This window comes from Eschrichtius robustus, chromosome 1, assembly GCF_028021215.1.
Source record: "Eschrichtius robustus isolate mEscRob2 chromosome 1, mEscRob2.pri, whole genome shotgun sequence".
Taxonomy (NCBI): Eukaryota; Metazoa; Chordata; class Mammalia; order Artiodactyla; family Eschrichtiidae; genus Eschrichtius; species Eschrichtius robustus.
Window position 1 is genome coordinate 47,759,003 of NC_090824.1, and position 22,100 is coordinate 47,781,102.

The 22,100-nt window shown below is 32.9% G+C and overlaps 1 protein-coding gene across 4 annotated transcripts in view; it reads left to right on the forward strand.

Annotated features, from left to right (window-relative positions):
* ERO1A (endoplasmic reticulum oxidoreductase 1 alpha) overlaps positions 1-22,100 on the forward strand; it is a 44,112-nt gene that overhangs the window by 18,488 nt on the left and 3,524 nt on the right. Inside the window, exons 5-15 of one of the 4 annotated variants that reach the window (XM_068545412.1) lie at positions 2,348-2,424; positions 2,519-2,592; positions 6,360-6,480; positions 8,509-8,555; positions 11,102-11,113; positions 14,699-14,725; positions 14,851-14,943; positions 15,798-16,044; positions 16,554-16,623; positions 20,720-20,806; positions 20,890-21,165. In XM_068545412.1, the coding sequence (XP_068401513.1) occupies positions 2,348-2,424; positions 2,519-2,592; positions 6,360-6,480; positions 8,509-8,555; positions 11,102-11,113; positions 14,699-14,725; positions 14,851-14,943; positions 15,798-16,044; positions 16,554-16,623; positions 20,720-20,806; positions 20,890-21,117 (1,083 nt within the window). In that variant the 3' untranslated portion in view covers positions 21,118-21,165. Of the gene's footprint in view, positions 1-2,347; positions 2,425-2,518; positions 2,593-6,359; positions 6,481-8,508; positions 8,556-11,101; positions 11,114-14,698; positions 14,726-14,850; positions 14,944-15,797; positions 16,045-16,553; positions 16,624-20,719; positions 20,807-20,889; positions 21,166-22,100 lie in introns of those variants that run through there. The other 3 variants (XM_068545414.1, XM_068545413.1, XM_068545415.1) reach the window with 3 other exon arrangements.

Sequence of the window (22,100 nt, forward strand, 5' to 3'; positions counted from 1 at the left end):
TTGGTTGAGGTACATACATAATTCATAACTGCATCCAAACATGCTGTGATATCTTACCACTTAAGATAGAAGTGGTAATTGTCAAAATATGTAGGTTTTTGTTTTTATGTTATATACTAAGTAATGACTATAAAGTTTTGAAATGAAGATGATGCTGAAGAAAATATTACTTTAGCATGGCAGTAGGACTTTCTTTGCTGTCCATCATCAATCCAATTTTATAAATGTTTGAGCCTTTGAAGAACTATTTTGTAAAACAACCCAAGAGTCCTTCATTGGTGTTGATTGATTTTTAATAAATGAGCCCTCTAAATGTTGGTTGCATTTTCAAAATCAGTAGAAAATCATTATTCAAAGTATGAATTAGTGGAATGCTTAAAGAAAAGAACAAAACAAATTGCAGCTTTTGAAGGTTTAACAAGTTACACTTATTATAACAAAGCTTGTAAACAAAGACCTTAAATATTTATTCCTATGAAAACTAGGGAGGAATTGTACACATTAAGCGAGGAAAGTTCAAATGGTGTACTAGATTAAATTCTGAAATTTTATAATTGTATTTTGGAGAATCTCCCCTTGTGGGAAGAGTCTCCTCTTGGTGAACTCTTGCTTTTAACTGGATAAATTTATATTCTGACCTGAAATGGAATGAAATTAAGAAGGCTTACAATTTCATAGAATCTCTATTTGGCAAAACATTTAAAATAATTTAAAAAATAAAGACAACTTATTTGATGAGTTTTATCTTAGAATATTTACTGAAGTATTTACTTTACAGGCAAAGAATAGAACTGCAAAAATTTGTGGGCTAAAATATTTTCATATATTTACCTGTGGAGATAATATTTTCTCAATTAAAAATTATATCTGCAGGGAAGAGTCAGTTGAAGGTATGGATGATTTCAAATTAACCTTAAAATTAACTTTGAAGACGATTGTGGGCAATTTTATGAAACATTGAAAATAATAAGCGTATTGGAAAAATTATTTTTCTTCAGGAAAAATGCCAATGACATAGTTTTGAGACAGATGTGACTTACAAAGCTGATTAAATTATTAAGTAGGAACTAAGAAAAGTTATTTTGTTTAACTTATGTTTTAATATTCAGGTAATTATAATAATAAAGTTTAAAATTTTTTATTTTAAATATACATAGGTATATTAAAATACATAGGTATATGTTATCTTTTGAACAATTTTGTTTACTTTTTGGTAAGTATTTTTAACTTTTTATTTTGAAATAATGTCTAACTTATAGAAAAGTAGCAATATTAATATAAAGGCATTTTGTACACTTTTTATAAACATTCACTAATTTTTAATATTTTGCCTCATTTGTTTTAGCATGCTTTTTCTATATACATATTCGTCTTGTTTTCTGAACCATTTGAGAGTAGGCTGAATACAGCATATCCCTTTACGCATTAATACTTAATTATGTATAAAAGAATTTCATTTTTGAAAGTAGTTTTTGAATTGAACTGTCTTTAGGTCGACCAACGTAATGAAACAACGTTGCAATTCAGTACATAAGTGTTTCGAAAAAATGTGTCATTTCAGTTATTTTAGTGTTCCCTTTTATCCTCAAAAGAGTCCTAGTCTGGACAGTCATTTGTGTGGTCATCCTCACAATAAGGACATAATAGGCACTCAGTTAATATTTGTTGAGTGATTGAATTTGTGGCCTCCTGCTTCCAGTGTTGTCTCTTAGCTGTACGGTGGTGATGACTGGTGTGTTGTGAAATCTCATGATCCACACTCACTTCCCCTGTGCCATGTACACAGCTAGCAGAATATATATAGTGACTTAGACACTGAGACGAAATATGGTTGTTAAAGAATATATGTTAAGCACCTAAAGATACTGGAATACTTTTTATAAGATTTGGTAGACTCCAGGGCATTTTTAGAATCATGACATTTAGAGCTGAGATGGATCGTAGACACACAAGATCTAGCCCAACCACTTATTTTATGGAAGAGAAAACTGATGCTCACAGTTAGGTCATTAGGAGAGCGGGACATTGCTCTATGACTCCTTGCCAAGTGATTTCTTTAACCTCAAAGATTTTCTTAATGGACATTTTGACAATGAGTTATCAGACTATAAACTATTCTTTATTTTGTCAAACATAATAGTAAATCGTGTTTGTCAACAAAACAAAGGGCAAAGACTTTTATGTTTTAGCTTCACGAGGAAAGTGGGGCTAAGTTTTTGTTTTTTTAAGTTTTGAAGCCAGGGGGATGGAGCTATGTATAAAAGAACCCCAAATTCCTTTGAAATTCTTTTTTAAGAGTTTTAAAAATGCAATCAGTTGAATTCTATTTATTTCCCTTTTGTTTTAGTATTCTGAAGAAGCCAATAATCTCATTGAAGAATGTGAGCAAGCCGAACGACTTGGAGCTGTGGATGAATCTCTAAGGTTTGGGGTTTTTTTGCAGTAGTATTTTACGCTTTTTCATGTGAAATGTTAACTTAAGAAAAAGAATAACTCTATTTCTTTTCTTTGTTTAAAGTGAAGAAACACAGAAGGCTGTTCTTCAGTGGACCAAGCATGATGATTCCTCAGACAACTTCTGTGAAGCTGATGGTATAACATTTTTTTATGCATATTAAGATTGTGCCTAAGGAAAAGAAATTCTTTTAAAATAATTTAAAAAATTATTTCTAACAGTTTGGCAGTTCCTCAAAAAGCTAAACACAGAATTACCATATGACTTAACAGTTCAACTCCTCAGCATATACCCAAAAATATTGAAGACAGGGAAGCAAATACTTGTACACCCATGTTCACAGCAGCATTATTCACAACAGCCAAAAGGTGGAAACAACCCAAGTATCCATCAGCAGATGAATGTATAAACAAAGTGTGGTATACACGTACAATGGAATACTATTCAGCCGTAAAAAGAAATGAAGTTCTGATACATGCTGCAATATGGATAAACATTGAAAACGTTAAGATAAATGAAATAGGCCAGACACAAAAGGACAAATATTGTATGATTCCACTTATATGATATATAGAGAGTAGGCAAATTGATAGAGGCAGTAGGTAGATTTGAGGTGACCAGGAGTTAGGGGGAGGGGAGAATGGGGAGTTATTGCTTAATGGTTACAGTGTTTCTGTTTGAGGTCATAGAAAAGTTTGGAAACAGCAATGATGGTTGCATAACATTGTGAATGTATACAATTAATGCCATTGAATTGTGCTCTTAAACATGGTTAAAATGGCAAATCTCATGTTATATATATTTTACCACAAGAAAACAATTTAAAAAGAAAACCCAGTTTCTGGAAAAGAAAAATTTACCTCCTGAGTTTTGCAGTTCTGTGTACTTAGTAATATATATAATTTTTGTGATATATACAGGTATTTTGCATAAATAGATAAAAGGTAGAGATTGCAAAAACCTGCTTTTGATATATTGGCCTTGGATTGTTAAACATTTTCCTTAATGATGGTCTGTGTTATTTTTGGAAAAGAGAAAAACGAACCATGAGTTATGTCTGTGACATCTAAAACTAAGCCAGAGCTCTGATATCATTAAAACCTAGGAGCCCTAGGACCCATTAGAACCATTTGATTTATGGATTTATTTATTTAGATTTATAGATTCTCCTAGTCTTCCTTTTTTTTTAGTATCTCCTTTTTTGTAAGTTTGTTAGCCTTTTAATTGGCTAAACAAAATTAAACCAAATTGAGTTTTTGTATCCTTCTTTGGTTCTTTTGGAACAGATTAATGATCTTCTAAAAAATCAGTGAAAAGAACGATATAGATCATTTTAATTATAAGCAAAAGATGAATCTTGCAACACCCCTTCCCCCCCAAAAAAAGAGGGAAGAAAAAGGGAGAGTACTTATTTTTAATTTGTGGCCTCATTTTGGAAAAAAAAAGATACATATGCTTTCCTTAATAAAAACTATTACCATATTTTGGCAGATACATATCTATAATCCTTTATTCCTAATTCCCAAATCTGAAAACTTTGAAAAATGAACATTTTTCCCCTTAAATTTAGTACAGATTCATTCAGTGTGAATATTCATGTTTTTACTGCATGTTTATATTCATGTTTTTATGTGTTTGATTAAAGGTTGCTGTCCCAGTCCCTGCTAGAATAATATTGAACATATGTTGCATGTACTGTATTACCTTTCTAAAATCTGAAAAGTTCTGATTTCCAAAATACATTTGGCCCCAAGGGTGTTGGGTAAAGAACTGTAGACTTATATCTAGCTTTAGGCCAGTAAAGAAAGGGGAATAAAATGCTCTACCAACCCTAACTTTGCCGTCTTTTCTGCAAGGATTCTTTGGCTTAAACATTGCTATGTGAGATAAAATTCAACTTATAACATGCAGCATAATTTTTTTAGGCCTGCAGTGTTAGAGAAAGAATGGTAATACTTTAACCAAAATATCCTTTGAAGACTACATGCTTACATTTGTGTCACAAATCAATAAGTCACTCCTTATATGGTGGAGTTCTGTTATCTTGGGTGAATAACTTGTCCATTTATATTTGTTTCTTCTGTTAAAGGAGGGTAAATATTAAAAAAAAAAAAAAGGACAGCTTTATAAGGAATGAATAATGTATGTAAACGGTATGTAGAGGATAGAAGGTATTTTGTAAATCCTAATTAGAAATTTGAGCTTTTGTTATCTGGCAAAATAAGGTTATAGTAACCTTTTTTTTAGTAAAGTTGGGAGAGAGGAGGTATTTGTTGTAAGTAAAATTATGTCAACTAATGTTTATCTCTAACGAGGCAAGATATTAAAAATTTAATCATTCCTTGGTGATTAGTTTTCTGTCTTAAAGTTCTAGATGCTGAGTGTTATTTATATATATATTTTAAGAGTTAGAGTTATTTTTTATGAATTTATTATAATTTGCTATACTGAGGTAATACCTATAGTATTAATTGAGATGAACAGAGATATCTGTTCCTGAACTAGGTGATTCCATGCAGATTTGTTTTTTTAATTTTTATTTTTACTTCTTCTAGTTATTTTAATTGCTACTTCTGCTTTGGACTCTCAGTTATTTCTAGGTGCTGTCACTGGGCTGTTTCTAGAAGCAAATCTGCCCCTAATTGATGACTCTAATGAACTGTGAATTGGGATAAAAATAACCAAGCATAATTTTATCTTTGTTTTTTAAATGAGAAGTAGGTACTCTAGAGAGCTTGATGGAGTCTCGTGTAAGCATCTTTCTGCTCAGATTTTTGTCATCTACTTTGGTTGCTTTGAGGCCATTTTCACTCACTTCCTCATTCTTTGTTGGTTCATACTGTTAAGCTTTATCGATGAGTCCGGTATTACTGTGTTATTAACTAATTCCCCAGAGCCACTGAGGACCAGGGGCCATATTTTTTTGGTTTTATTTTGAAGTTGTAACACATTATACAAATTTATAGAACGTATGAGAAACCAATATCCCACCAATTTTGGTATGTTTTCCATATATCTCTGTAATTAACTTTTCTATAATGCTTATCTTTTCATTTTATTAGACAGCCTTTGTACTTAACAGTTCTGTTGACTGTAAAATGGTCTATTAAGATATAGCATAATACCAGTGCCATAGCTAATATTTATTATACTCCTACTGTTGTTCTAAGCACTCTGCACATATAAACTTCTTTATGTCTCACAGTAATGCTGTGAGTATTATCTCCATTTTACAAATGAGGGCACCAAGGCATAGAGAATTTACATAACTTGACCAGGGTTCCGAAGTGAATAAGTATTGGGGCCTGGATTCTAACCCAGGCACTCGCGCTCCAGAGACCGTGCTCTGCTCTCTTGGACATTTAGGTTGCTTCTGATTTTCCCTTTTATAAATAATGCTGATACAAATATCATCCTGCTTATAACTTTTTGAATATTTAGGATTATACCTTTGGGACAGCTTTGTAGTGGATCCTGATGGTGGTCATGTAAGAAGGAAGTATTTGGTAACAAACTGTATGGTACTAATATGTCTTCATTTACCTTAGTTACTGATGAACTGCTTGTGGTTAATGTGATGAGAAATGTATGGTATATTCTTTGCCTGGATAGCTTATAAGAATTGAATTACTATGTTCCTTCAATTCTAAAATTCACATGTTCCTATAGTTTTTTTTACCATTTCTAAAACCAAGATGCTTTTGTAAACAGTGTGTAATTTAATGTGGCTGTGTTTGTTCCTTCTTTTCCCTTCTTTTTAGGATTTCTTCTAAAAAGGTGTTTTTAAATCCTAGATGCATTGTTACATTTGTGGTGCCTTAGAATCGATGGAACACAGTCTGTCATATTAGCTTTTTAAGGTTACTGAAAAGAAGAAAGATTATTAAAACATTTTGTTTTACAGACATACAGTCTCCTGATGCTGAATATGTCGATTTGCTCCTTAATCCTGAGCGCTACACGGGTTACAAGGGACCAGATGCTTGGAAGATATGGAATGTCATCTATGAAGAAAACTGTTTTAAGTACGTGTCATTTTCATTTCGAAATTCCTGAAAGATGTGTTCATTTCTCTTTATAAACAAATAAACAAAATCACAATGATTTAAAAGAACAAATCAAATTCACCTTATTAAAGGATGTATTTGGACATGGAAATGTACTTGTTCATTAATCCAGTTCCCCTCTGGGGAAACATGTGGACATGCGTTTCAACAAATAATTCTTTGTTCTTTAAAAGACTTAGAACAGTGTTAGACTTTTATGGGAGTACTGTAGGCATTTCACAAATGTTCCTTAAGTGAATTATAGAATCTAATTTTTTAAATTAATTTTTACTGGAGTATAGTTGCTTTACAATGTTCTGTTAGTTTCTGCTGTACTAGAATCTCATTTTATAGATGAGGTAACCTAGAGCCAGAGAGATCATATAGTTAGTGGCAGGGAATAGATTAGGATGTATAATTCCTAATTCTCTTTTTGGTGCTCTATACTCCTCTTTTTGTGGCTATAGTTATTTTACCTGCTTTAAAGTTAAATTCTTTTCAGAGAATAATTATAATGGGTAACATTTGAGCGCTCACGGTGTGCCAGGTATTGTGCTAAGTATGTTACATACATTTTTCTCCTTTAGCCCTTGTAATAACCCTGTGTTGTAGTCATCACTGTTTATAGATGGAGAAACTGAGAGTTGGAAAGGTTAAGTGATTTGCCTAGTGTCAAAGATCTAGTAAGTGGAAGAACCCCATTTGTACTGTTACCCACTACAATGGAAGCTGTCAATTTGATCATTGAGAGACTGAGACATGCTTCAAGTTTGCCCACTTGTAAGCCTCTAGACTGTAAACAATGTACGTATTGGTTTTTGGAAGGGATGCATGTGTTTGTGCGTGCCTGTGTGCACACAAGCGTTACGCTATCTCAGAGATGGGGATAGTTCTGGGAAGATTTCTGGAGTTCCCAAATGTGGCAAAAATACATTTCACTTTTTATGTCAAATATAAGCATAAGAGATCAGCAATTTCTTCTTTTGACTTGCAGAATTTCTACAGTTTGGGAAGTGGAGAGTTTTCATTATTTACTCATTTCTGCCATGTGTTTCATTTAAATTCTCTTGACTATTATTAGGAATGTTTGGTTTACTGAGTTTATTGACTTACTTTAAAGGTTTTTTCCCTTAATTTTTTTTTGATGTGAACTAAAAGTCCAACTAAAGCATTTGTTAGATTTTGTATAAGTTTTGTAGTTATTTCCTAACTAGTTTATATCATGGTCCCCATAATATTTCTAAAATATAAACAATGTATGAGGCACTAAATTGAGGATGTTAAAATACAGCTTACATGTTCTGTTCCCAAAAATGTCTCAAGCTGTGCAAATTTGTAAAATAGATAAAAGGACATTAAAACAATCCCTGCACTCTACTAAAGATACTAATGAATATTTATTTTGAGATTTAAAAACACTTTAGTGACATACTAACTTTCTCTTTTTTTTCTTGTTAAAAACTACCTATTATTGAAATCATAACAAACTTGATGGCCTCAGGGCAAACTGATGTACTTAAAATTACCAGGGCAAACTGAGGTACTTAAAATTACCAAAGTGGAAAATAATCTACCCACACTGTTTTTTCCCTTTTTTATTTTAGTGCTTGTGTTGGGTATTTATATTTTTTGCTTGTCTTTCAAGTAGGAGTGTACTTTGTGACACACACACACATATATGATATATATAAAAACATATTAGTAACTCTAGGAGAAGAGCTTGACTGGTATCTTTTTCTTCCTTTGTTTGAAAAAGTGATTAGGAAATGACTTTCTGGCTACTACAATGGGAAAAGATCAGAGACTATTATCACTAAAACAAATAACCACCCTCCCTTAAAGCATTTAGAGAAAATAAATATTTTATAAGGTCAGTAAAACAATTTTATTTTGGATATAGTCATTAAAAAACTTTCTGAGATAATTTCACTTTTACTTATATAATTATAACATGATGGGTAACATATTTATATTTTATACTTTATACTTTAATTCTTTTGTTTGTAGGCCACAGACAATTAAAAGACCTTTAAATCCTTTGGCTTCTGGTCACGGTGAGTTATTTATTTGCACTGTTATTTTTCAGCCAGTGAACTTTGGTTAGAAGGAAGGAGAAGGCAAGATAAGGGTTGGCAAGAGCAGTTGAGATCATATATTCTTGCTTTCACTGAAGTTATGTCTCACTCTTGCAGAGAAATTGGTGTTGAAAATATTTACACTTCAGTAAGGAGTATTTTTGTAATGAAGTTCATTGTGTTAGACTATCATAGGATTAAGTTTGTTATACATTTATTTTTTTTTTAATTAATTAATTAATTAATTTATTTTATTTATGGCTGTGTTGGGTCTTCGTTTCTGTGCGAGGGCTTTCTCTAGTTGCGGCAAGTGGGGGCCACTCTTCATCGCGGTGCGCGGGCCTCTCACTATCGCGGCCTCTCTTGTTGCGGAGCACAGGCTCCAGACGCGCAGGCTCAGTAATTGTGGCTCACGGGCCTAGTCGCTCCGCGGCATGTGGGATCTTCCCAGACCAGGGCTCGAACCCGTGTCCCCTGCATTGGCAGGCAGATTCTCAACCACTGCGCCACCAGGGAAGCCCTATACATTTATTCCTTTATGCATTTTTGCAGAATGTGTGTGTTCAGGCTTTCTACTATTTGTACTCATCTTTTAGTTGAATGAATATCCAAAAAACTTCTGCCTCACATCTTTCCTAAAACTTGAAATTGTTGTATATATTGGGAGTCTGATTTCAAACTCACATGACTTTATATCTCATTAACATTTTTCATTTTCTACTTACACTCAGGGTGTGGCTTAAATGCTGCCTTCCCCGCCCAAATTTCCCTGATCCTCTTAACTGGAAGTAATCTCTCTCTCCTCATAAAGTGATCTTATGTATTGTTTTGTTCCTCTTACAGCTCTTTCCACTTGCTAGCATTATTTTACTATTATTTATGTATCTATTGATCTATCCTGGTACTTTGGACATATGGGCAGCATTTATTGATTTCATCCCTTAATACAGAGTCTGGAACATAATAGATGGAATAGTTTGTTAGATAAATGATCAGTGAAATTCACCCTCCTCATTTAATGGTCTTGTCTACAGTAGTGAAAATCACTTGTTCCTCCAACAAATGATTATCCACCATTTACTATGTGCTAGGCACTGTATAGGTGCAGACGGGATGTAAAAATTGAAACTTACAAACCCTGCCCAGTCTGTAATAGACAGAACAGTTTGTTGAATACACCATTTCAAGTGTATGATTTCAGGCTTTTTCCTTAGGAAATATATATCCCTGTTCTCTGAATATGCACTTACTGATGAAATCTTTGATGTACTTTTAGCAAATGTGGAATGGTTTTCATTTTTTTAATTTATTTGGAAAGCTGCTGATCTCATAGTCAATAAACATGAATTTCCTCCTGGAAGGCAGTGAGATTGCAACATTCCCTAAATGTTGGCAGACTAGTCATTCTTAGAAATGAAAGAGCATCTTTAAACAAGGCTTTTGGATTTATATGGAGTCACATATGGTACTCAGTGGAAACTATTGATTTACTATCAGATGAAATGAAAATTCCCAGGCAAGAGATGATCTTCACTATGAACTCACATTATGATCTGATAAGTTAATTAACCACCCTCACTTATTTTAAAGATAAATGGGAACAATTTCAATGTTTATCGTTAGGGAACTGGTTAAATGAATTATGGTATATTCATATAGTAGAATATAGCCATTCTAAATGTTGCTGAAAATTTATATTCACTTATATCAGTGGTGATCAATAGAACATTTAGGAGAAGAAGCAGGTATCAAACAGTATGTATATTTTTTATAAAAACATAATTGATATAATATCTAAATATCCTGTACACAAAGAAAAAAGACATTTACCAAAATGTAAATGGTATTTATCTTTGGGTAGAGGGAGTTATGGATGATATTTTTTATTTTATCTTTGTCTTCTTTTTTTTAACATATATTTGCAATGAGCGTATGGTACTTTAATAAATAATGGCATTAAATAAAAGTGGCAAAATGAAGACAGTTTTTCAATAGTTAATGAGCAGCTGCATACAAACTGCTGAACTGTGCATAATTTGAATCTTACAAATAGTCTTTAAAAATATTCCTGAATAAGGTAAAATTTTATAATGTCAGTCCCGGGAGTTTCGAAGCAATAACACACATCTTTAGCAGAAACTGTGTTATAGCTGTAGAACAAATAAGTAAGTAAAAAGACTCTGACAGCCAAATAACTGTGAGCCCTTAAGATATTTAAGAGTACTCTCAGATGATAGATTAGATTTTACTTTCCTGTCAGCCCATATTAAATCTTGGACAAGCTGAAAATACTTTTTATCCAGGCTCTTGGAGATGAAACCGTTTAGTCAAATCGGGCATAATTCCTTTCATCACCAGAAAGAGTTGCAGTCACAGGCACATCTCACTCTCAGATTTTATTTATGTGGGTGAACTGATGAACTAAAAGTAACCTCTACTAAGTCTTATTCTGTGGAAGTGTAGCAGTTTAAAAGGAGCATCTGGAAGGAGTTTTTAATAATAAGCATTTTGTTTTCTTTTTTCAGGGAAAAGTGAAGGTAAGTATAATGTCTTTATCATACATCACATATATGAATTTGCTTATACATTCAGATGTTTGTTGGGCAAACTTGTTTTTTTCTTCCCGCACGTGAGACGAAGAAAAAGTTAATTTTTATTTCTTTACCTGATATTCTAGAGGTGACAGCATAGGTTAAGGGAAATGTGACTCTTTGTGCCTGGGATCAGGCAGTAGAGACAGCCTGCCTCAGCCTCTGATAATTCACTGGTACATTTTACCTATTGCATGTGAAAGCTAGGCATTTCCCCAGCCTCTGTCAGGGAAAACTTCTCCTTTACTGGTTGAACTCTAGTATCTGCTAGGTCTCATATAGGAAGGTTCTAGACATGATCAGAGTGTTGAGCTACTGTCTTCCAAGCTTGTGGTGACTCTTGGGTGTAGGTATCATTGCCAGCTCTTTAAGTTACTTGTAAAGCTAAAAGTTTTAACATATTTTAGGTTTACTCTGTCTTTTTGAGAATGCTTTTGCTTTATGAGTGAGATTGAAATGATTTTTGTTGCTATTTGAAGATCTCAACCTGTCTCTCATTATCAGAGAAAAGATTGTTAACCTGTAGAGGCTGTCCTTAGAGAAAATATCTTATTTATGAGTATACTTGTAAGTATTCATTTTAGTCAAATATGAAAGCTGATATATTAGGTGATTATCTAACTGGATCACGTTCAGAGAATATCTACTTCAGGATTATAAAACTGAACTGAAAATTTCTTTAGACGTCTAGGTCCCAAGCAATGGCACACTCCTGCTCCCCGCAATTCATGGTCCAAAACTTGAAAAAAAACCCCCAAAACCTAGAGGTTCCCAATAAGGAAACAAATCACTTGTAATCCCACAACCCCAAAATAATTGATAATGATAATGGCTAAGAAGACATGCTAGTACTTTTCAAAGCAATTTGCAAATATGTGTTTATTTAATCCTTCCAACAATCCTAGGAGGTATTATTTTTATCTCCATTTTATAGAGGCAGAAAATGAGTCCCAGAAAGGTTTAGCAACTCAGCTAAAATCTTATGATTTGTAAGTAGCAGAGTCAGGATTCAAATCAGGCAGTTTGGCTCCAGGGTCTGTGCTTTAGTTACTATCTCATACTGCTTCTCTGCTAACATTTTGATAATTATTATTATTTACATGTTTATATATATATATATATATATTTTTTTTAATGCAGGTCTTTTTTATTTATTTATTTATTTATTTATTTATTTATTTATTATTTATGGCTGTGTTGGGTCTTCGTTTCTGTGCGAGGGCTTTCTCTAGTTGCGGCAAGTGGGGGCCACTCTTCATCGCGGTGCGCGGACCTCTCACTATCGCGGCCTCTCTTGTTGTGGAGCACAGGCTCCAGACGCGCATGCTCAGTAATTGTGGCTCACGGGCCCAGTTGCTCCGCGGCATGTGGGATCTTCCCAGACCAGGGCTCGAACCCGTGTCCTCTGCATTAGCAGGCAGATTCTCAACCACTGCGCCACCAGGGAAGCCCTATATTTTTATAATAGATATATTTATAGTTTTATATATTATCATTACCATGTCTACTTGCTTCCTTAGCCTATGTCCTCATCAGCTCAGGGTGCTCTAACAAAATACCATAGACTAGATGGCTAAAACGAAAGACATTTATTTTCTCATAGTTCTGGAGGCTGGGAAGTCCATGATCAAGGTGCCAGCAGATCTGGTTCATGGTGAGGGCCCTCTTCCTGGCTTACAGACAGCTGGCCTTCTTACTGCATCCTCACATGATAGAGAAAGAAAGAGCTCTGGTCTCTTCTTCTACTTATAAAGACACTAATTCCATCATGGTGGCCCCACCCTCATGACCTTACTTTGGTCTAATTACCTCCCAAAGACCCCACCTCCAAATACCATCACATGGGGAGCAGTGGGGGTTAGGGGGAGGGTTTAGGGCTTCAACATATGAATTTTAGGGGGGACACAAACATTCACCCATAACAACCTAGATTTCTAGAAATGGATCTACTGTATCAAAGGATAAGGACGTTTTAGGCTCTTGATACATATGACCAGATTGCTTTTTGTCATTGGAAGGGTGTGCTAATTTACACCCCTTCCAGTCATTGTGCCTGCTAGTTTTACCTGACCCTCATCTGCATTATTATATTTTTACCTTTACTCTTTAAAGTTGTATCTTTATAGTTTTAATTTGAATTTTTATTTATTTTTTTATTGAGGTATAGTTGATGTACAATATTATATAAGTTTCAGGTGTACAACATAGTGATTCACAATTTTTAAAGGTTATATTCCATTTATAGTTATTTTAAAATATTGGCTACATTCCCTGTGTTGTACAATATATGCTTAATTTGCATTTTATTGTTAGTGAGGCTAAACAATTTTTATCTGTTACTACCATTTATATTTTCCCTTTATGAATTCTCTATTCATATTTTTTGCCCATTTTTAATGGGCACTTTAGCATTTTTATTCAGTTTGTGAGCTTTTTATATACTTAGGATATTATCCTTTGTTGTATTTGCATTTTACCCAGTTTGTTGTTTGCATTTTGCTTTTGTTTATAAAGTTCTCTGACACACAGATGTTTTATGTTTTTATGTAGTCTATAAATATATAAATTTATTGTTTATTCCCTTTGTCATTTCTTCCATTACTTTTATGCTTGTTTGGTTCATTATTAATATTACTATAAACAACTTTGTGAAAAGAACTATATAGTACAATGTTTGTCATCGCTAGTAAATGTATACATAGAATGTTCACACAGTTATAATAATTATTTCTTATGCCTTTTTATATATTATTTCAAATAAACATTTTCATGCATTGTCGTGTTCCACATTCTTCTCATTTTAATAGTTTTATATTATTCAACCATGTTAACTAGTATATAGTATTCTATCATGTCAGCTTAGGCCTTGTATATTTTGATTATTTCAGGTTTTAAAAATTATGTATAACATAATCATCCTTCTGCAGATTATCCACCCCCCCACCTCCATTTTGAGTTATTTCTTAAGACCATAATTCTAAAAGCAGAACTGTCAAGTCTAAGTATATGAACACTGATCTTATTAGGTCATAATATATAAACGATGTTTGGTTTTTGTAACATTTCCTTGAATTGCTCTTTTGAAATATTGAATGGCATATAATACTACCAGCTATAGACAAATAATATACCTCCAATACTATTTTATAATTTTTATTCAACTTCTCTCATTTTAAAAAGTATATAATGAGTTCTTAATTTTTATAGCATGAATTGTTACTAAGGCTAAGTATTTTTCCATGTATTGATTTACTATTTAAATTCTGTGTTTTGACCTCATATAAAACATTTTATCCAGAAAGTTATGAGGCTGGGGCCGCCTAAGGCAATGCTAAAGCCTTCTAAAGACCGAGCTGCCAAGTGGAACTTAAAGTGAATCCATACCAAGAACCTCTCTCTTTCCTTTACAAACAAAATTTGGACCTTTGAATCACTGTTTGTCAAAAATTTGCTATAGTATTTTAAAACTTTTGAAAAACTTATATTTTGGCATTTTTACAATCTTGTGACTTATTTTTCTTTTTATTTCAGAGAACACTTTTTACAGTTGGCTAGAAGGTAATTGAACATTTTTAAGCAAATTTAAATAACATTTTTTTTTCATTTTTAAATGCACATAAAATTAATTTTCTGTCTTACAAATTTCACATATGAAATTTCTATTTCCAAATTACTTTTTGTAGGCCTCTGTGTAGAAAAAAGAGCATTCTACAGACTTATTTCTGGCCTCCATGCAAGCATTAATGTGCATTTGAGTGCACGGTATCTTCTACAAGGTATTTGACATTTCACTTTTATTCACTTTACCACACTTATTTTCAGATATTCTTAAGATTTTCTTGGTATTTACCTGGATGAGAAAGGATTGACCCTATTGAATATTAGGCAGTAAAAGATTTATTCTTAAATGGTAGTAATCAGGAATGTGGGAACCATGGACCTTATAAGGAAAAGTTCAGCCTGTTCTTAGCTTTCTTCACCTTCTTTTAAGAAGCTGCTCAAAATCATACATGTCACTTTGGAAATGTTCTTTTGTTGTGGGAATTAAAAAAGCTCTCAAGAGCATAGTTTGTTTTTCATTAGATATTATTGTATCAGAATCCTTATATTTGTGTGCCAGCTTCAGGCCTGGAGTTTAACAGGTAAAAGCATTTTTTCTGCTGCTCTTCATGCTTTACGAAGGCTGTTGAAAAATTAGACCGCGTTGGAGTTTCGTCAATAACATATTTCTTCTAGAATTAAAGTATCTTTTACTTCTTAGAAACAAACTCATAGTAACTTTAATTAGGGCTTCAAACTCATTAGTAATGTCAGATAGTCATTTTTGACTTCTGTACCTTGGTTTTATGAGTATGTTTACATTCAGAAATTTGATTTTATTAGTCCTGGTTTCTCAGTAAAATATTGAGTTTATTTTCCTCTTAAGGATGGCTTCTAGGAGATAAAATATTAATATGGAACTATTAAAGGCTAAATTATGTAAAACAGTTTTCATGGTTGTATTGATTATATATTTTAAAATATAAAATCAAATTAGCTTCTGCAGGCATCAATAACCTAATATAAGTAAAATGAAACTTACTTAATTTTAAAATGCAGTTTTTAATATTTAATTCTTCTTTCTTCTCAGATACCTGGTTGGAAAAAAAATGGGGACATAACATTACAGAATTTCAGCAGCGATTTGATGGAATTTTAACTGAAGGAGAAGGTCCACGAAGGCTTAAGAACTTGTATTTTCTCTACTTAATAGAATTAAGGGCTTTATCTAAAGTGGTACCATTCTTTGAGCGCCAGGATTTTCAACTCTTCACTGGAAATAAAGTTCAGGATGCAGAAAACAAAATGTTACTTCTGGAAATACTTCATGAAATCAAGTAAATTGTATATTACAACTTATACAACTTATACATTAATAGAAGAGTGACAAGTGGCATCCAAAATTAAATTCTTAAATATTCAACTTAGAGAAAGGAAAACTATCTAAAAAATAATTAAAAGCTAATTTTGCTCATAGATCGTTTAGAACTGAGTTTTGGTTTTGTTTTCATTTTGACTTATGTACTAGAAGGCACATATTTTTAGTTTTAAGAGCCATTCTTTTGGTATTTGATACTTGCATTATTTTCATATTTAGTTGAAGAGGTTGGGTTTGGGGCATAACTTCTACTATATTATACAGTTAGCTTTTATATTTGAGGATAAGAATTTGTTTGGGGGCATCAGAATTTTGATTTTACTATCTATTCTACTCTATTTTACTTATATTATCCATCACTGACCAGCAAAATGTGGTATCAGCAGGACTTTTAATGTTTTATAATACATGAAAATATTTTCTGTTCTATGCAGAGAATATATTTTATTTATGTTTTATTTAATGTAGGTCATTTCCTTTGCATTTTGATGAGAATTCATTTTTTGCTGGGGACAAAAAAGAAGCAAACAAACTAAAGGTAATAATTTTATACTCTAACTTAATTTTTAAATACAAACTCATGCAGGTATGAATAAAGGCCGTGTTTTTATTCTTAACAATAAATCTTGATGTACATCCTGAAATTATAAGAAAAGTCAGAGTCATAATCTTTCTTTTCATCAAGAAAAAAGGAAGTCCAAAAGCAGGTCCACCTTAAGATCTAGTTTGTGTTGTTTTCAAAGTAACAACAGAAATGTGTACTCTTTACAGAAGGCTTTCATTTCACATTGATGCTCTCATGTAGTAAATAGAACTTATGAATGAAAGGAAAGGGATCTAGAGCACAAGGGGCAGAATTAGTCTGTCTTTCGCTGGAGAGAATTCTGAAAATAGTTTTGGCTAAATTACAGGATGCTCTGTAGGGGGAGAGGTTACAGTATTGTTTTGTCAATTCATCTCATTCACTGGGAATTAAAGAAATTTAGTTACACCAGGATGCAGTTCTCGGAGGAACAGAAGACCTGAGATCACACAAGATGGGCTCTGGTCTTTGCCTTACCTCTTTTTTTTTTTTATATTTATCTTTATTTGGTTGCACCAGGTCTTAGTTGCGGCTCGCCGGCTCCTTAGTTGCAGCATGGAGACTTCTTAGTTGCGGCATGCATGTGGGATCTAGTTCCCTGACCAGGGATTGAACCCATGCCCCCTGCATTGGGAACGTGGAGTCCTAGGCACTGGACCGCCAGGGAAGTCCCTGCCTTACCTCTTAATAGAGGTATGACCCCAGGCAAGGCCATCTTTGTGCATATTTGCCTCAAAATACTACAAATAAATAATCTCACTGGGAAAATTTATTAAACGCTCACTGGGTGTAGAGCACGATTTTTGTCACTAAAGGGAGAGATGCTTCTACCCTCAGGGGATTTCTAAGTCTTTTTTGAGGACTTAAGTAAAATCATATTATTGTTCTCAGTTATAAAGCTATATAGGTAAGTAAAGCAGGTGGCCCTCAGTAGGACTGGGCTGGATCTGATTTTATCAGAATATTTATAACAAACAATCTTCCTTTGTTTCTAATTCGTTGTTTCTTTCGATAATGAAAGAACCTGATTTTTTTGCAGCTTGCAAACAAAATACTTCTTGCACTCCATTTTTCTGCTGTTAGATAATAGTTATTTTTGACCTCCCATCTACCTCCTACTTAAAGCATTCTTGCTAGAAATATATATCTCAGTGCTTATATAACCTCCCAAACAGTCTCCAGGAACTTAGAAGTGAGGGGGAAGATGCTGTAATAAGACTTTTTTCCCTACTATTTTCGATATCTTTCTTATTTTTAATACACTTGCTGGTTTATGGAGAGTGTTTTGGCATCTACTCATTTTATACTGTGCAGATTAGAAATATTTCTCACATCGTTTTAATTTTATCGAAACTCTGAAACACTCAGCTTTCATATCCTGTGAAATTTAACAGATAATTTTTCTGAGTCCTTTTACAAGAAAGGAGTAAAACACCAAGGAAACTTGTTGATATCAGATATTTATTTTTTTTTAAATAGCAGTTTATGGTGAATATCATGGATTTGAACAGTCACATAAGTTCATTTGAAAATCTCACCTTGTCTCCTTTATACTCTATCAGTGTATGGTTAGAAAGAGAGGACTTGTATGAAAGAGAATTGTTTAGTGTTCAATTCACAATAGAATAGGATCTCACCTGAAGGCTTATAAAACATCTGAGAATTGGGTGAGAATTGTTTTTTGGTCAGTTGGTTTCATTGAATGTAGATCACAATGTTTAACCACAGAATGTTTGATTATTCTACCCACTGGCTATAATTTTAAGTATTGACCCCAAAACTGTGTAAATTAACAAGGAGAATTTGTAAATGATTTAGGTTCTGGTTATTTTAAGGATCATACATTTTTCTAATCTGGGTTAACTTTAGAATATATACTCAGGTTATTGGACATTGATTGTCATTTGTGGAAGTCACAAGGATTTTCTCCTTGTTCTGATCTAGTAAATTTCTAGCTTATTAATTTGTTTCTAGCATATTAAGTACATTTAAGCATTTGTGCTTGGTTTTAATTTTGCAATGTTATTTTGGCTCTTGTAAGCAACCACGTTTATTCTCTGTACATGCCACATAGGGATTTACTCAAGAGCTGCCATATTCAAGTGTTTGAATTAGTGAACATAGATTCAAATACCAAGGTTAGACAACGTGTACAAAAGGAAGCACAATCATTTCGAATAGAGGCTTCCAACCTTTACGAGTCTAAGTCAAGAACTTTCAAGGCCTCTCCCCATGACAGTAGTGTTTTTAGCATCTATTGATTGTGAAAATATAACTGCCAAAAATCCACTGTGCATTTAGTAACACTTTTAAAGTAAAAGTTATTATTAATCATAAAATTTATATCCATTTGGAAATTTATAGGGCATACATGTGAGCTATTTGTTCTGTCTATAAACAACTGCTTGTCTACACAGGGATTTTGTAGACTCTGATACCAACTATTAAATCCTCCAGAGGTCAGCCCCTCGTTGGATGAGAACATCTACTTTAATTTTAGCGCTCTGTTATTAATGTTAAAAGTGTGAATTTCCTTTAATCCAAGGTTGAAACACAAGTTTAAAGGAAACCTCAAATCACCAAAAATCTACTTAGGGAAATATTGCTGGGTAAATATTTTTTCTAAGTAAGTTTAAAATTAGAATGACCTCTTACTGAACTCAGTCCAAAAGGTACAGAAACACAAGACATAGAATATTGCTAACATATGGTGACATTTAATATTAATTATTTGGGCTTTGTATTAAATCAATAAGATTTAAGATCTGGGATCCTATTGTAAATCTTTTATTAATACATGTAATGGCTGTTTCAAAGTCTCAGGCTGGATGAAGCATCTGGGGAAAGACTGTCCCCAGAGTATGAATTGAGGTCTGCTTTGAATAGTAGGTTCCAATCTTTACTGATTTATTCCCATTTTTAGATCTTTGGTCTTGTTCTGTTTTGATTGAGCCCTGTGTGTGGTTTATCACATAAGAAAAACAAACGAAACATTATATGCTTCCAAAGTTATAGGCCATTTGGCATAATGAATGTTCCATCTGAACTGTATGTCAAATTTCCTGTTTCAAGTACCATAAGCTTGGGATTCCAGTATAAATTCAGGACAGAGGGAGTCACTTGGAGGATTAATTAATAATTTCCACTGTAGTAAAAGAAGGATATGTTCTTGGCTTCCCTTCTTTCTTCTTTATTCCTTAAAGACATATACTACTTTTGGATGAGTTTAATGCATGTTGCCCTTTTATAAACAATATAATACCCTAGTGTTCATGGATATATATATATATATCTATGAAAAGTATAAAGATAAAAAGGAATGATAAACACCAAATTCAGAATAGTTATAGAAGGTGGGATATGGGACTTTGAAGGGATACATAGGAGGCTTCACTGTAATGGTTTCTTTCTGAAACTTGGTGGAGGGTACATGGACTTCACTATATTCTATATATTTTTGTGCGATAATGTCAATAATAATCAAAGGTCTGGTTGATTTACCTAATTAATACCAGAGAGAAGGGTTTTAATTTAACTATTATGAAACCAAAGGTTTTTATTCCTCCCTCCCTCCTTTGTTTTTTTCCTCCTTCTTTTTTTGGTAAATGATGTCATACGACCCCCGCCCCCCTCCCCTGATATTGGCATATGGTTAATAATCACATACAACAGAACACCTCAACTCAGTTACCTTTGTATACATTTATAAATAGTCTAGTTTTGGAGGCAGCCAGGCTGGGGTCTAGATTTGCTGTTTACTAGATATGGGAATTTAGGCAAGTTACGTAACCTCTCTGAACCTTGTTTTTTTAATTCATTAGGTGTAGACTGTAATGATATCTACTTTTGGATTTGTGGTGAAGATGAAATGAAATTGTATATGTAAAGATTCTGGTGTGTAGGAGGTACTCCGTGGATGTTGACTTCAGTTCTGTTCCCCACTTTGGTGCCCTCCCGTGCCTTGCATACTGTGAGGCACATAGAAGGCACTCAGAAATACTTAGTATTTGACTATATACTACATTTTAATAAAATTTTAAATTATTTTTAGGAGGACTTTAGACTGCATTTTAGAAATATTTCAAGAATCATGGATTGTGTTGGTTGTTTGAAATGTCGACTGTGGGGAAAGCTTCAGGTAAGCATATCAAGCTCAGTCCTGTTTTCATTCTTTGCACAAAGAATTTTCTGATTTTTCTTTTTTTCTTGTTTTTATTATAGACTCAGGGTTTGGGCACTGCTCTGAAGATCTTGTTTTCTGAGAAACTTATTGCAAATATGCCAGAAAGTGGGCCCAGTTATGAATTCCATCTAACCAGACAAGAAATAGTATCATTATTTAATGCATTTGGAAGGTTAGTTTCTACCAAAATTGTTTCTGCTAGCCAAGTAAGTCTAATGCAACACGTATACTTTCAGATAAAACTGGGTAAGAAATACCCTTTTTAGTGAAATTATCTCACTACAGAATTCTGTGATCTTATGAAATAACTTTGTAGATACACACAATCATTAGATAATATTCTTTATTTTCATCTGTTGACTTTTATAATCATGATTAATTCACTGAGTGGACTTCAATATTCATCTTGCTGAAATTGTATATTTTTTCTAATTATTTAAAAGTATTTGTGCTGCCCAAATGTTTTTTGAAGGTCCTGGAAAAATCATGTTGTGTAATGTAGGTGTACACATAAAATTCCCATTTGAATTCACCATTGTGTAAAAAGTTTAACAGTTCTTTTAAAAATAATTTGCATCAAAATGATTAGAAAATAAGCTTGAAATAAGGAACTTACATTATAAAATTTAAGTATAGATACATTTCTTCTAGCCTATTACAAAGAATGCAGAGATTTATTAAAAAACATTTTCTAAGGACTACATTACTTCACTTTAAAAAAATTATGACTAATATTTTGGGTTTGATTTAATTGACCTTCAAAATTATTCTCTAGTAAACAGAAGCTTGACAGTTATAGTTGAGTACTTTGCAACTTTTTTCATGGTGGAGAACAGAGCTAAAGTACACTTAAAATAACAAACTTTACTTTTTTATAAAAGTTAGTGAAAACAATTTGATCACACAATTACTGTTCTCACTCTTTATAGTACAAAGGCTTTGATTCTTTGTATATTTACTAAATATGGTATATTGATTAGTTTAAGTGTTCATATACTTATGCATATTTAAAATACATATTTTAGTGCTTATATACTTTATACCTATGTACTTTAAATACTAAGCATATGAATATACTTCTGAATTCTTAAAATATCCTAATATTTTAATACTTACATAATTTATAATTTTGCATTTTGAAACTTTAATACTAAGTTATGAATAATTAAAAATAACTAATTTCTGGGCAATATTATCTTAGTTTTGACATGTCAAATTAAGAACTGAAGTGCATCACCGAATGTAAAAT